At 43.8% G+C, this 14,511-nt stretch overlaps 1 protein-coding gene across 1 annotated transcript in view; it reads left to right on the top strand.

Moving 5' to 3' along the window:
• The window catches only part of LOC126260921 (protein retinal degeneration B), a 598,186-nt gene that overhangs the window by 553,969 nt on the left and 29,706 nt on the right, over positions 1 to 14,511 (top strand). Inside the window, exon 21 of the mRNA XM_049958405.1 lies at positions 13,658 to 13,766. Within this exon, the coding sequence (XP_049814362.1) occupies positions 13,658 to 13,766 (109 nt within the window). The remainder of the gene's footprint in view (positions 1 to 13,657; positions 13,767 to 14,511) is intronic.

Below are 14,511 nucleotides of genomic sequence, written 5' to 3'. Positions count from 1 at the left end.
ATGTGATTTCCAGCTGCTTATCAATGACAGCCAACTCATCCCGTGTTTGAAAACAGCATTCACAGCAGGGCTTCATTTTGGCTGGCAACGTATTGCAAGGCAGTGAGCAACTAACTTTAAATTAAGCCTGTTGATTATATTTTAGTCTGTTGATCTAAAAAGTTGCTAATTCTCTTTAAAGGATTGAAGCAAATACACAAAACAAGATTTCTACTAACCCAACAACAAAACATGGTAAAAACTACTAGTATCCTAAAACTTTTTAGCTTAATTATGATTGTTAGCAAACTCAAAAACAGTTAGTTTACAATAAATGCAGATAATATAGAGGGCTACCCTTTTTTAAGAGAGTAGAGGGCTGTTCCTTTTTAAGAGAGATCTAGATGTAACACGATATGTTAGTGAGAGTATCTGCTACAGTAACTAAACCAAAAACAGATTTACTACAAATTGCTGATAGATTATGCAAAGGACAATGGTAGCTTCCAAATATTCTCAGAAATGCACATCTGTTTGCATGGATTTAAGGGGTGATGTATTCTTTGGCAGAACTGTGAATCACAGATGCCAATTTGCTATGAAATAAGTTATGTATCCAAACACTCATAGTGGTAACTTACGAAAATATAGTTTTGTAAGTATCCAAAATTTCTCATAAATAACCGTATTTCTCACATAACTGTACCACAAAAAATTTAATTTTGAATGAGGATATGTCTACTGTTCTACTTTAAAAGAGCACAATTAAATTTAAACTTGTAATTGTTGATAACAAGATGAGTTTTGCGTGGCACTCAGAAGGTACAAAATTTCACAATATATCACAATACAAATGGGTTTTGATACAGTCAGTGGAAGATTATGCAGAAGTGATGTGATGGTAAAATATGTGAATTTTGAACTTCAAATTGGGGCACACATTTTCTACACATGATCTCGCACGAAGGAAAATTGTGAAGTCAGCTTATACACAAATAAACATACCAGCTGCACGGATTTTTCACTTAGCTGTTTCTGTGCACACTTGTATACTGGTGTGCCGAACACTTCAGCACGAGTTTATCTCGGTCAATATCACTAAAATGTGCAGCACCAGCAAAGCATGTCCTCTTCCTGTTGCAGCTAACAGTCCAATGAAGAGAATTAATTCAACATATATGATATGAATATAGAAAATGCATCTGCTTGGTGTTTGACCTTTCCTCTATTACTTGTTTCAAAGAAAACAAATTGGCATTGCAAGTCCTACCGGCTGTGAAGCCTGATTGCTCTTCTTCCTGTTTGTATTCTGACTGCACTAGATATTTGAGAATTCTTCCATACAAATGAGTCACCATACTTGTCAATGAAATGCCTCTATATTTTACACTGTACCTTTCCTTTCATATTGTGTAAATGACTGATATTCGAGCAGCCTTCACCTGATTGTATATGTTGTGACAGTGCCACGACATTCAAAAGTGCCGCTACGTTACGTTAGTATGCGAACACGGCGATAGAGGCGCTCCGCAGCTCGGCCGCGCGCGGGAGCGCCACCTGGCTATGAACGGCGCCGGCCGATGTCACGGCATGGCAGTCGAATGACGGACACGGAGTTAGTAGTATGTAACCCGCTAGTGTTTCTACTTTTGCGGATCCACGCAAATTATTAGTGATTAAAGGTTATAACAATTTGGCGACGAGGTCGGATATTTTTTTTCATGCGTTGTGGACTTGGGTGTTCATGTCGGGGCAGACATGGAACAGCTTATGCAAGCGCTCATTGAGCAACAAACACAGCTGACGACTGCTATTCAGGCGTTGTCGACGTCGCTTACTCATTGTCTGTCTTCCTCTTCTCCGCCTCCGTTCCCTCCTTACGACGAGGCCGCTGAAGACTGGGAGGATTATGAGAAGCGTTTGCGGCAACACTTCTTGGCTTTCGGCGTTGTCGACGCTCCTATGTGTAAGTCATTATTTCTCTCTTGGATTTCCCCACGGATCTATCAGCTGCTATCTCAGTTAGCCCCTCTGCGGGAACCTGCCTCTCTGTCCTTCCAAGAAATGTGTGACTTATTGTCTAACTATTACCGAAAAAACACCCACGTCGTTGCCGCCCGCGTGTCGTTCTACCGGTGTCGTAAACAGCCCCATCAATCTTACCGGGCTTGGGCGGCGGAACTACACGGTCTGAGTAGGAAATGTCAGTTTGTCACGGACACTCATCATGAGTCTTATGCTGATTCAATGGTTCGGGACGCTATTCTACAGCTTGCTCCTGATAAAGAAGTTTGGCAACGTGCCTTACAACTGCCAAACCCGTCGTTGTCGGAAGTTCTCAGCATCGCTCAATCTTTTGAAGTGTCTCACGCTGCTGGTGCGCAAATCGACGCGTGGTGTGATGTGGGCGCTGTACAGACCACTTTCGACGCGGACAATTTGCCTGTTTCACAGGGGAACGACGATGTGGCGGCGGTTCACTCGCCTCAACAACGTCGCGTTGGGCCACCACGCTCGCAGCGAAAACAGCAACCACAGAAGCAGGTTCGTTCCGCACTTCCTTCTTGTCCACGTTGTTTCGTACAGCATGACAGGGCCGCGTGTCCAAAACGTTGGGCCACGTGTAATTCCTGTAGGAAAAAAGGCCACATTGCTTCTGTGTGTCAGTCCCCTAAAGTTCCTGTCGTCGAGGACGAGGCATCGGACATGGATGTTAATTGTGTGCTTTCTCAAACAAATAAGTTGTTTGTTACTGTTCGTGTTCTGGATAAAGACATTCGCATGCAAGTGGACACGGGCTCTGCAGTAACTCTCATTAATTCTCGCACGTATTTGGAGTTGGGCTCCCATTACGCAAAATCTGCGAACTTATAATAAGCAGAAAATTCCTATCGTTGGCCAGTTTGATGCTTCCACTGCCTACAAGTCTGTTGTTAGGCCCCTCACGTTTTATGTGGTGGATCATGCGGGCACGGAAAACCTGTTTGGTTATGATGGTTTCCAGTTGTTCGGGTTCTCCGTTGATGATGATGTGCACCTCATATCTGAGGATATTCCGTATCAACAACTGGATGGATTGTGTTCTGAATTCTCGTCCGTGTTCTCTGCTGGTCTGGGTCGGGCCAAGGATTTTGAAGCCCACATTACTCTTAAACCTACAGCTCGCCCTAAGTTTTTCCGGGCACGCCCTATTCCGATGGCGTTGCGTGCGCCTGTCAAGGCTGAGATCGACAGGTTAACAGCTTCAGGGATTCTCTTTCCTGTTACCTCCAGCGAATGGGCATCGCCCATCGTGGTGGTTTCTAAACCAAACGGGAGTCTGCGATTGTGCGGTGATTTTAAAGCCACTGTCAACGCTCAGAGCCACATTGACACTTATCCTCTTCCCCGTCCTGAGGAGTTATTTACCAAGCTCGCTGGGGGCCAGTTCTTTTCCAAACTTGACTTATTGGAGGCGTACCATCAGTTGCCATTGGATGCGTCTTCCAAGGAATTTCTCGTCATCAACACTCCTTGTGGGTTGTATCAGTACCAGCAGTTACCATTTGGCGTCGCTAGCGTGCCAGCCATTTTTCAGCGGTTTTTGGAACAGCTCACGGCTTCCGTTCCCGGCTGCATCAACTACCTGGATGACGTTGTCACAGGGGCCTCCACTGAGGAGCACCTTCGCAATTTGCGTTCACTGTTTCGGGTCCTGCATTCAGCTGGGTTGAAGTGCAATCTGGACAAGTCACAGTTTTTCCAACCCTCCATTGTGTATCTTGGTTTCCACTTGTCCCGTGAGGGTATACGTCCTCTACGACAGCACGTTGCGGCCATTACCGCTCTACCCCGGCCGTCTACGGTCAAAGAACTTCAGGCGTTTCTTGGCAAGTTTGCTTATTATCACAAATTCATTCCATCTGCGGCGGCAGTGGCTCATCCTCTGCATCAGCTGTTACGCAAAAACGTTCCTTTCTGTTGGTCCGATGAGTGTGAGCAGGCTTTTGTCCGCCTGAAGGCTCATTTGCAGTCGGCGCCTTGTCTTGCCACATTCCGTCCGGGTCAGCACTTGGTTCTGGCGACTGACACGTCACAGTATGGCCTAGGGGCTGTTCTCGCCCATCGGTATGAGGATGGGTCGGAACGACCCATTGCCTACGCTTCCAAGACCCTCAACGATGCCCAACGGCATTACTCTCAAATCGAAAAGGAGGCGCTCGCTATCATTTATGCTCTCAAAAAGTTCAGCGTTTTTTTGTATGGTTCTAAGTTTCACCTCATCACCAACCACAAGCCGCTGGTCTCTCTGTTCAGCCCCTCGGCGTCGCTTCCGGATAAGGCAGCTCACCGCCTGCAACGTTGGGCCTTATACTTGTCTCGTTTTCACTATGAGATTCACTATCGCCCCACGGCCCAGCACGCCAACGCTGACACGTTGTCGCGTTTGCCGATGGGCCCCGACCCGGTTTTCGATCAAGATGAACTACTCTGTTTCCACATTGATGAGGAAGAACGTCATGCGGTCGAGGGTTTTCCACTTACAGGTTCGCAGGTCGCGTCGGCTACTGCGCGGGACCCGGTCCTGCGTCAGGTGATCGGTTTTGTTCAACGGGGTTGGCCGGACAGGACCAAGGGCCGGGCATCGGATCCCCTTCGCAACTACCATGCCTTGCGCCTTCATCTGTCTGTTCGTGAGGGTGTTGTTCTTCTGGCCACGGATGGAGCATCTCCACGGGTCGTGGTGCCAGCCTCTCTTCGCAAAGCTGTTCTCAAACTATTGCATGAAGGCCATTGGGGAATTTCTCGGACTAAGTCCCTGCCCCGCAGGCACGTTTATTGGCCCAGTATTGATTCGGACATCACCCACATGGTCGCTGTGTGTGATCAGTGTGTTCAACAACTGGCTGCGCCTCGTACTATGCCCTCTCCGTGGCCTGATCCGGCGCAGCCGTGGGAACGGGTGCACGCTGACTTTGCCGGCCCCTTCCTCGGCACTTATTGGCTACTGTTGATTGACGCCTTCTCGAAGTTTCCATTTGTTGTTCGATGTCTGTCGCCCACCACTGCGGCGACGACGCTGGCTTTGTCCAAAATCTTTGCACTAGAAGGTCTTCCCTCCACGATTGTCACGGACAATTGCCATCAGTTCTCTTCGCAGGCCTTCCGTGATTTTTGTACTGGACAAGGGATTCATCATGTTACAGCACCGCCCTTCCATCCGCAATCGAATGGGGAGGTCAAGTGCCTTGTCCGCACTTTCAAAAGCCAAATGAAAAAATTCCTTAGTGATTTTTCCACAGATGACGCTCTGTTGCAATTTCTGAGTTCTTATCGCTTCACGCCTCTGGGTGATCGCAGCCCTGCTGAACTCTTGCATGGCCGCCAACCGCGCACTCTACTGCACCTGCATCACCCTGTCAGGCCTTGTACTGTGCCCCCTCGTGCGGGAAAATACCCGGTGGGCATCGACATGTGGGCACGGGGGTATGGATCTCGCCCTAAATGGATTCCAGGGGTGGTCCAGGCTCTTCGCGGCCGCCGGCTTTGTGAAATACTTACGGACGACGGCATGGTTGTTCGCCATTACGACCAGATGCGCCCCCGAGTGGTGGCCACGCTGGTGCCACTGCCCCTTCTTTCGTCTCCACCAGCCCGAGCAGCCAGTCCTGTCGCTGCTGCCGATCTTCCGGGCGTTTTGATGCCGCCGCCGTCGCTTCCGCTTCCGAGTACGCTGGAACCGGCCCCAGTCGCGATGCCGCCTTCTCTGGGACCCATCTCGCTGGAGCACAGCCCCAGGTCCACGACACCTATGGATGCTGCTCCGGAGTTTTCACCTATCATCTTGTCCAGGAGGCACGTTCCACGCGCAAGCTTCCGTCCTGGACATTTTCGACCATACTCTCGTGTTTCTCCGCGGGATCTTCTCGGGGCCTCCCAAGAGGCCATGGATGTCTCCGCACTGTCCGTGTCTCCAAGGAAGTGAGTGTTTTTTTTTCAAGGGGGGGAAAGTGTTGTGACAGTGCCACGACATTCAAAAGTGCCGCTACGTTAGTACGCGAACACAGCGATAGAGGCGCTCCGCAGCTCGGCCGAGCGCGGGAGCGCCACCTGGCTATGAACGGCGCCGGCCGCATGTCACGGCACGGCAGTCGAATGACGGACATGGAGTTAGTAGTATGTAACCCGCTAGTGTTTTTACTTTTGCGGATCCACGCAAATTATTAGTGATTAAAGGTTATAACAGTATATAAGAGCGTTGCTTAAAAACTAATCAATTCACCAGGACGAGGGTTCATATAGTTTCCCAGTTCCACACTTGACAAGTTCTACTGGGATTCTATCTGGACCTGCAGGGCACCCATTTTTTAACTTATGTACAGTTCTGTCAAGTGTGGGAACATCAATGTTTCTCTCTTCAATTAATATTTCTGTTTCAGAAATAATTATTTAGATGTTCAGTAATTGCTGGTAATGGTCTACCAATTGTTTCATTGATACTAATTGTATACTGGTATTATTCTTCCCATTTGATTTAAATATTTTATTAAATTTCCATACTTTTGAACATCTTGCTTTTCTTAAATGTTACTGGGTGCTTATCTATCCCACATTTGTTCTTTAGCAGCTAAAATTGCTGCCTATGTCATTGTATTCAATTCCGTATAATTTCCTATATCGAGAAAAGTACCTTTCAAGTATGACAACTAACTCACATGGAACAAAAAGAAATGTGGTACCACACTGTACTCACCTTTTTCCTACACGCTAATTATATACATAAAACATAAACAGTATTAGATTAATCAGGTACAGTTAAATGCCAGTATGTGCCAATCCTTGGGGGGCTGTAACTACCAACAGTTGGTGGATTTGGAAGGAAATACCAAGAGATGGGTATTTTTCATACTACAATATTCTTTTCTGTACAAACAACGTCCAAACATCCAAGATGAATTTTCACTCTGCAGCAATGTGTTCACTGATTTGCAACTTCCTAGCAAAGTAAGACTGTATACTGAACCACGACTTAAAACCTGGGCCTCTTGCCTTTCACAGACCACTGAGCTATCCAAACACAACTCTCAATCCACCCTCACAGCTTTACTTCCAACCTTCACAGAAGTTCTCCTGCTTACTTTGTGGAACTAACACTCCTGGGAGAAAGACTACAGCTCCTTTTTCTGTTGTCCTGTTGCTCACATCAGCCTGATTCAACTGCCTAGATAAATACCCATGTAGCATTCAAGGTCTCCATGAACTTGACCAGGAACACTACCAATTGTAAAATGACCGACACCATGGGAGATTATAAATGGTTTCTCTACGTCAAGCTATGCTAAAATGGCTAATTGGGCTAGAATTACATTCAGTTTTAGCTTGGCTGTTTCACACTCAGGGAAGCCATAAGTATTATTCCCTTCTTTAGCAATTTGATGAGAGGTTTGTGGTATATTCTGGGAGAAAGCTGCAGTAATAGTTTTCTGAACTCAGAAAATGACTGTAATTCTACCATGTTACAAAGGGAAGAAAAGTTTTCACCACACTGGTTGATCATGGTTTGGCTTGAGCTCCATCGGCAGAAATTATGTTGCTCAGATACTTAAACTGTGATTATGTAAACTTAAATGTGTCTTATTTCAGACTGACATTTGCATTTTGAATCTGTGAAAGAACAGCTTTGTCAGTGTGCATATTCCTCTAGGGAACTGGAAAATACAGTTGTGCCATCTAAATAAATAAGGCAGATTGAAAGTTTTCACTCCCCTCAGCTATAAATTAGAAAAATGTTGGAATTCTGATGGTGCATTATACGGTATGCTTTTTCTCCATCTTGTGTCCATTTAGGAATAATCATGATGGACAGAGCTCAAGAACTGCTTGACAGTTGTGTTGCCCCAGCACCAAACAATTCTTAAATGCTCTGCCTATATGATTTGTTATTAAATGGTCTTGTGTTCAAGTCACAATCAGATGACATGTCAAATTTATAGCAGGCAAATCCCACTGTTCTGAAAAACCTGTGCTGCTAAATTCTTTAAGTACTGAATACAACAAATTTCTACCCTTCTCAGGCAGATGCATCAGCTTTTCTGGTAATTTCTGTTTTAAGGGGCTTGTGACATTTACATTACTTTAAATACTCTTCTACAACGTAATTTTTCTTGTTCCTTCTTTTTTCCCCTGTCTCCCATTTTACAGTTTCATTTGCTGGCAGCTCTTGAAATGTTCACTAAATCTATTTTGTTGTCTAACATAGCATATGTTCTGCCAAAATTAGTATTAGCTCATAAAAAATATTGCTTCATTAAATACAACTTTTTGCATGTGCACTTGAGTCATCTGGCAACTCATTTCTGCTGATGGAATTCTCTAGAATACCTAAGAGGGTTGGAAATTTAGATTTGACATTCACCAAGAGAACCTTTCTCATTCCCCCTCATTAAGTTTCCCAGCTATTTGACTTAAACACTGAAGTGCAGCAGTCTTCTGGAAAGGGTGAAACAGATCCTGTCCTGCCCTTCTCAAATGCATGTGCAATATTGTTGCTACCAAATAGGAATTCTTGGTCACTTAATTGGACAGCACCGCATACACAGCACAGGAAATCACTTTTTAGAAGCACATCAAAACCTGGATTTTCCCATTGTAGTACCTCTACTGTGAAAACAAATATTTCTGTATCAATCTCCAAATTAATCTCCTGTGAGCCTTCAGGACACATTATTCTGAATCCTCAACCATTCAGATGAGAAGTAACTTGCCACAAGGTGTGGATGTCACTAGGCAGAGGGAGGGTAGGGGGTGGGGGGAGCCTGGCATTGGTGGTGGAGGCTTCTCACCTGATGAATGAGCTCTAGAGTGGTGGCTCCTCTGTTTCTCCATCCATTTCCTGAATTTCTGCCTCTTCTGGCACCTTCACTATGTCCTCTGTGGTCACATCAAACTCTTGGCAAATTCTATTCTTATGGCACCCAAACCTGGGGCATGCATGTAGCATACGCTCTACAATGTGTACAGTGTGATGCACCAGTCCTGTTGTCACAGTTGTTACTGTGTAGTTTTCTTCTTCCCTCTTTAAAGTGAGTCACACTGTTTCTTGCAAAGTACCAGGAGATGCAAACTTTATCTCAGCTCATATTCTAGAATCAGTTCCTTAGAGCCATGGCCTAACTAAGCAGAATAGCATTATATTCGTGGCATCCTGTGAAAATATATATGCAGGAAGAAGCAGCTTGGATTTTATCTGAAAATGACTCAATATCATAAACATATTTTTCTCTCAAATTAGATAATTTATCCCCACAGAAGATAACATTTTTTGTTTGCAAAACATGTATCATCAGCAGACAGTTCAATTTGAGTAATATTCAGTTGTAGCTCACAGGACTGTGCACACACATGACCCAACATATCTAATATGCTATAGGAATATAACAAAATTTTCATTTGATATCTCCACAAGAAAACAGTAGAAAATTGCTGAAAGAACCACCTTGATGATGTCGCCAAACACGGATGCGATCATCATGATGCTGTAAACAGAACCTGGATTCATCTGAAAAAATGACGTTTTGCCATTCGTGCACCCAGGTTCGTCGTTGAGTACACCATCATAGGCGCTCCTGTCTGTGATGCAGCATCAAGGGTAACCACAGTCATGGTCTCTGCAAACGTCATCAAACTGTTTGTGCAGAAGGTTGTGGTCTTGCAAACATCCCCATCTGTTGACTCAGGGAACGAGATGTGGCTGCACGATCCGTTACAGCCATGCGGATAAGATGCCTGTCATCCCGACTGCTAGTGATACGAGGCTGTTGGGATCCAGCACAGCATTCCGTATTACCCTCCTGAACCCACCGATCCCATATTCTGCTAATAGTCATTGGATCTACCAACGCAAGCAGCAATGTAGCAATACGATAAACCGCAATCGCGATAGGCTACAATCCTACCTTTATCAAAGTCGGAAACATGATGGTACACATTTCTCCTCCTTACATGAGGCATCACAACAACGTTTCACCAGGCAACACTGGTCAACTGCTGTTTGTGTATGAGAAATCGGTTGGAAACTTTCCTCATGTCAGCACATTGTAGGTGTCGCCACCAGTGCCATCCTTGTGTGAATGCTCTGAAAAGCTAATCATTTGCATATCACAGCATCTTCTTCCTGTCAGTTAAATTTCGTGTCTGTAGCACTTCATCTTTGTGGTGTAGCAATTTTAATGGCCAGTAGTGTAAATAGCATAGTGGCACACTTCAGTTAAATTGGGCAACAAATAAATAATGATGAACAAATATTGTCAGGCAAATACTACTTCAGTGGAAGTGCAGAGAGCTAGGCTTTATCACATGACTCTTAGTTGTAAATGAAGTTCCATTTCAAAATTTATATTTGTAGGTCATCTTGCACTGTTTTCTGGATTGTCAATCATCACAGTGGCCTAGAATAAAAATGAGGACAGTGTTGTGGCGGCAGCAACAGCAGAGCACAGCCTGCTGGCAGTGTGAGGGCAACATGTGGTGGAGTGGGAACCAAACCCACGACCCTCCACTATAATGAACAGCCAGTTGTCAAAGTGCTCAGATACCCACGTCCACAAGACATGTACACCTGATGCACCCATGTAAGCATGAAATCTTAACAGATAGCAACTTGTTTGCCTTGCCAGGCAGCACCCAGCTGTCTACTGACACACATGCCATAGTCAAAGGACACACGAAAGCATAGTGCACCAGGGCTGTCAGCCATCTATTGTGCCATAAGGAAGCAGGGCATTCAGGTGAGAGATCACATATCAAATCAAATTTCTGTGCACCAATGTACAGGGTGGCCAATGTAGGCAGTGGGCAGATTAGGTTAGGATGAGAGTTTATAGGTCATAAGAATACATACTTAACAAGCATGTAATTTTTTCAGAGAGGGGTATATGGGTCCTATAACTGCTGCTCACACCAGCCAAGAACAATAGTGCTTCAGTGCCACCATTTACAGCAGTCAGCAAGAAGTATGTAACAATCTGACGTTGATCAGACAGAGATCAAAACCCGTCACCATTTTTTTAAATAAAATAGTTTATGCAATCTACATCATTTTTATTATATTTTTAAAATAAATGTTAGCTTATATTCCTTAGTCAGCTGCGAAGATAGACCAAAGCCAGATATTAAATATTTTGTATTGTGGGACTATTTATTGTTTTCTCATCAGTGGGATTAAATTCTACGTCTACTGGGTCAACACAGTCTTGCCTGCCCTGATTATAACAATTTATTACAGAATAACCATTTGACATAATAATTTACATTTGCTACCGTTACATAGGTTAGTGTTACTAGTTTTTTTAAGACCACTTACGCTAGTAAACCTTAACATATGCTCCTTCGGTAGCTTGGAGAATGTTGAGGCGGTATTCCAGTTCCTGCCAGGTGTTTTGTAACATGTGTTCTGTCACAGTACCCACAGCAGCTTGTATCCTAGCTTTCAGTTCGTCATCAGCAGCAACTGGTGTGACGAAGACTCTGTCCTTGGTATAGCCCCAGAAAAAACAAAACCAAGGGGCGTAATGTCTGGAGAGGGGAGTAATGTCCGGATCAGTGGATTGGAAGGAACGGTCCAACACCCTGGCCACCCCACTCTCCAGACATTATGCCCCTTGACTTTTTTTTTCTGGGGCTATATCAAGGACAGAGTCTGCGTCACACCAGTTGCTGACGTTGACGAACTGAAGGCTAGGATACTAACTGCTGTGGGTACTGTGACAGAACACACATTACGAAACACCTGGCAAAATCTGGAATACTGGCTCGACATTCTCCAAGCTACCAAGGGAGCACACGTTGAAGTTTACTAACGTAAGTTGTCTTTAAAAAAAAACTAGTAACACTAACCTATGTAACGGCATCAAATCTAAATTATTATGTCAAATGGTTACTGTGTTATAAATTTTTATAATCAGGGCAAGATTTTGTGCTCACCCTGTATATCCATACTCTGCAAACATCTGCTAAGTACTTCTGTTGCACTGCATATTAGAGTTTCTTGCCATTCCCTTTGTATATGGAGTACTGCTGGAACAGTGAATGAGGAAATGCTTCTTCCCGCATGGTATTTAGTCTTATCTTGCCCTTGTAGTCCCCACAGGAGTGACACAGAGGTGGCAGCAGTGTATTCCTAGATCCTCATTTAACACTGGTTCTTGTACTTCATAAGCAGGATTTCATGCCTAGCTGCTATCCAGGTTCAAGCATCTGCCATTTCAAAGTTGTCTACGTTTCCATGATACTCTTTCTTCTATCAAATAAACATGTCTTTGTATATGTTCAATATCTCCTGCTAATCCTATTTGGTTCGTATCCCACACACTTGAGCAATTTCTAAGATAGGAAGAGCATGTTACAATCAATTTCATTTTTAGTCTGGTTGCACTTTCCGAGTATTCTGCCAATGAACTGAAGTCTGCTGCTTGAATTATCTTTGATTGAGACTATATTATCATTCCATTCCACTTCATATATTTTTACACCCAGGTATTTATACTAGTTAACTGATGTCAGTTGGAATCCATTCACATTGTACTCATAGGATACTGTGATTTTATTATGAAATAGTGCAGTGGACATGCACGTAAAGAGAATATTGCTGGACAAAGGGCAAAAAGAGTCGTATGTGGAGTAGGCATTAGACAATCTTACTGAGACGTGTTATTTTTTTCCAGCCCTTGACGTCTAGGGAGCACTACACAACAGGCATGTTGAGTGGCGACAGTATTTGTCTGCCAGATCAACCTGCTTTTTGGTGCAGTCTGCATGTCAGGGACAAGAAATGGTTTTCTGGGCCTCGAGATGTAGGCTGCCCTGCATTTTAGGTGTGTTGTGTTGGAGTAGTACCAGCCTGCTTTATTGACCTGCTTTGCATAGCAGCCTGTATGTCAAGGGCAAATGAATGATTTTCAACCCCCCTGGTGTGTAGCCTGCCCTGCATGGTAGGCGTATTGTGGGAGTGGTATCGACCTGCTTATTGAGCTGTATTGCAGGGATACATGTGCCGGTTATAGAGGAGTAGATGGGTAAGTTGAGGGGGAAGATGATAAAGACAGAGAGGGGGAGAGGAGGATGGACAGACACATGAGGCAGGTGTAAGGTGTAGAGGGGTAGTGTAGTGGGCAGGTGGAAAAGGAAGGAGGGAAGACAGACAGGGAAAGAGAGAGGGGCAGGAGTATATGGTCAGGGGAAGGGAGGAGGAAGATACGGACAGAGTGAGGAAATGGATAAAGAAGATGGATAAAGAGAGGACAAAGAGACAGAGAGTGGAGACGAGGATATACAGATAAAAGTGGGAGGATGAGATAGACAGAGAGAGGAAGGAAGAGGTAGGCAGAGAGAGTGGGAGGAGGAGCCACTCAATATACGTCGAATGCAAATGTAGGTGAAGCCATGTGGAAGAGGCTGTTAAATATATAAAGGCGATATAGATTGCATAATGTGTTTCCGCAGTATAATTATGTATTATTATCATGTCTAATGTTTGCAGAAGGCATCGTTTGATGATTTCATGCAAATGTTGCTATAAAAAGGAGAAGAAACTGTGTTGGTTCTTTTATTTTCAGTATAATTTATATTTTAAAATTTGATGAGAAACTGCCTATTCTGGCATTGGTTTTAACAGCTGTTTTATGCTTTATTCCCTGAACAGAATGTTGCTGCAAATCATCGAGCAAATGATGTAATAGTAAAAGAGGGTGCACCTCAAATTTTGACAGCCCGCTTCATGTATGGACCATTGGACATGATCACCTTAGCAGGTAAATATGATGATAATAAGTGGAGCCAGAGAAAACACATTTCTGGCAGTTATTGCATAAGATATATATAGATAGGATTTTGTACTAGTATGACAAAAACTACCAAAGCAGGGATTTCTATGTAGAAATTTCATATTCAGTGAAGCTGTCTTATGTCAAACTAATGCTAGAACACACACAATGCAGTCACAGTCACTACAATGTTGTATATTCATAGATCCCATTGTGAAACAGAAACTTCAGATATGTGCAACAAGACAAGGTATACATGAAGAAAATTACAGAGTGTATGATGCAAAAAATGAATAGTGACTCCAATTTAAATTTCCGCAATATAGCTATTTTGCAGCCCTATCAAACCCTAAGCTGTTTTGTGCAATATAAATCAGTGGTACATTTTCCACCTTCAACTACTGAAACAAATAGCCCTGTAGTTGATAACATTTTTAAACACACATCCACACATTAGTGAAAATCCTGTAGTAAATAATCTTTCAGACCATGTTGCTCAACTACATGTGAACATCAGAGGCATCAGAACGTTATGCTTGACACAAATTACAAGAAATAGTAAAGCATAATGGTAAAATGTGGAAGGAAATTGAGAAATTAAAGAATTATTTGCAAAATTCAAACAGTAAACAGGCACACAGTAAAAAAATACTATTTTGGCACCTACTCAGGCTACTTTGAAAACAATTGTCCTATTTCAATAAACTAACTAATCCTAAATTTCAAAATGGCA

This window comes from Schistocerca nitens, chromosome 1, assembly GCF_023898315.1.
Source record: "Schistocerca nitens isolate TAMUIC-IGC-003100 chromosome 1, iqSchNite1.1, whole genome shotgun sequence".
Taxonomy (NCBI): Eukaryota; Metazoa; Arthropoda; class Insecta; order Orthoptera; family Acrididae; genus Schistocerca; species Schistocerca nitens.
The sequence above is the reverse complement of the archived record's forward strand: the minus strand, read 5'-3'. Positions and strand labels throughout refer to the sequence as shown.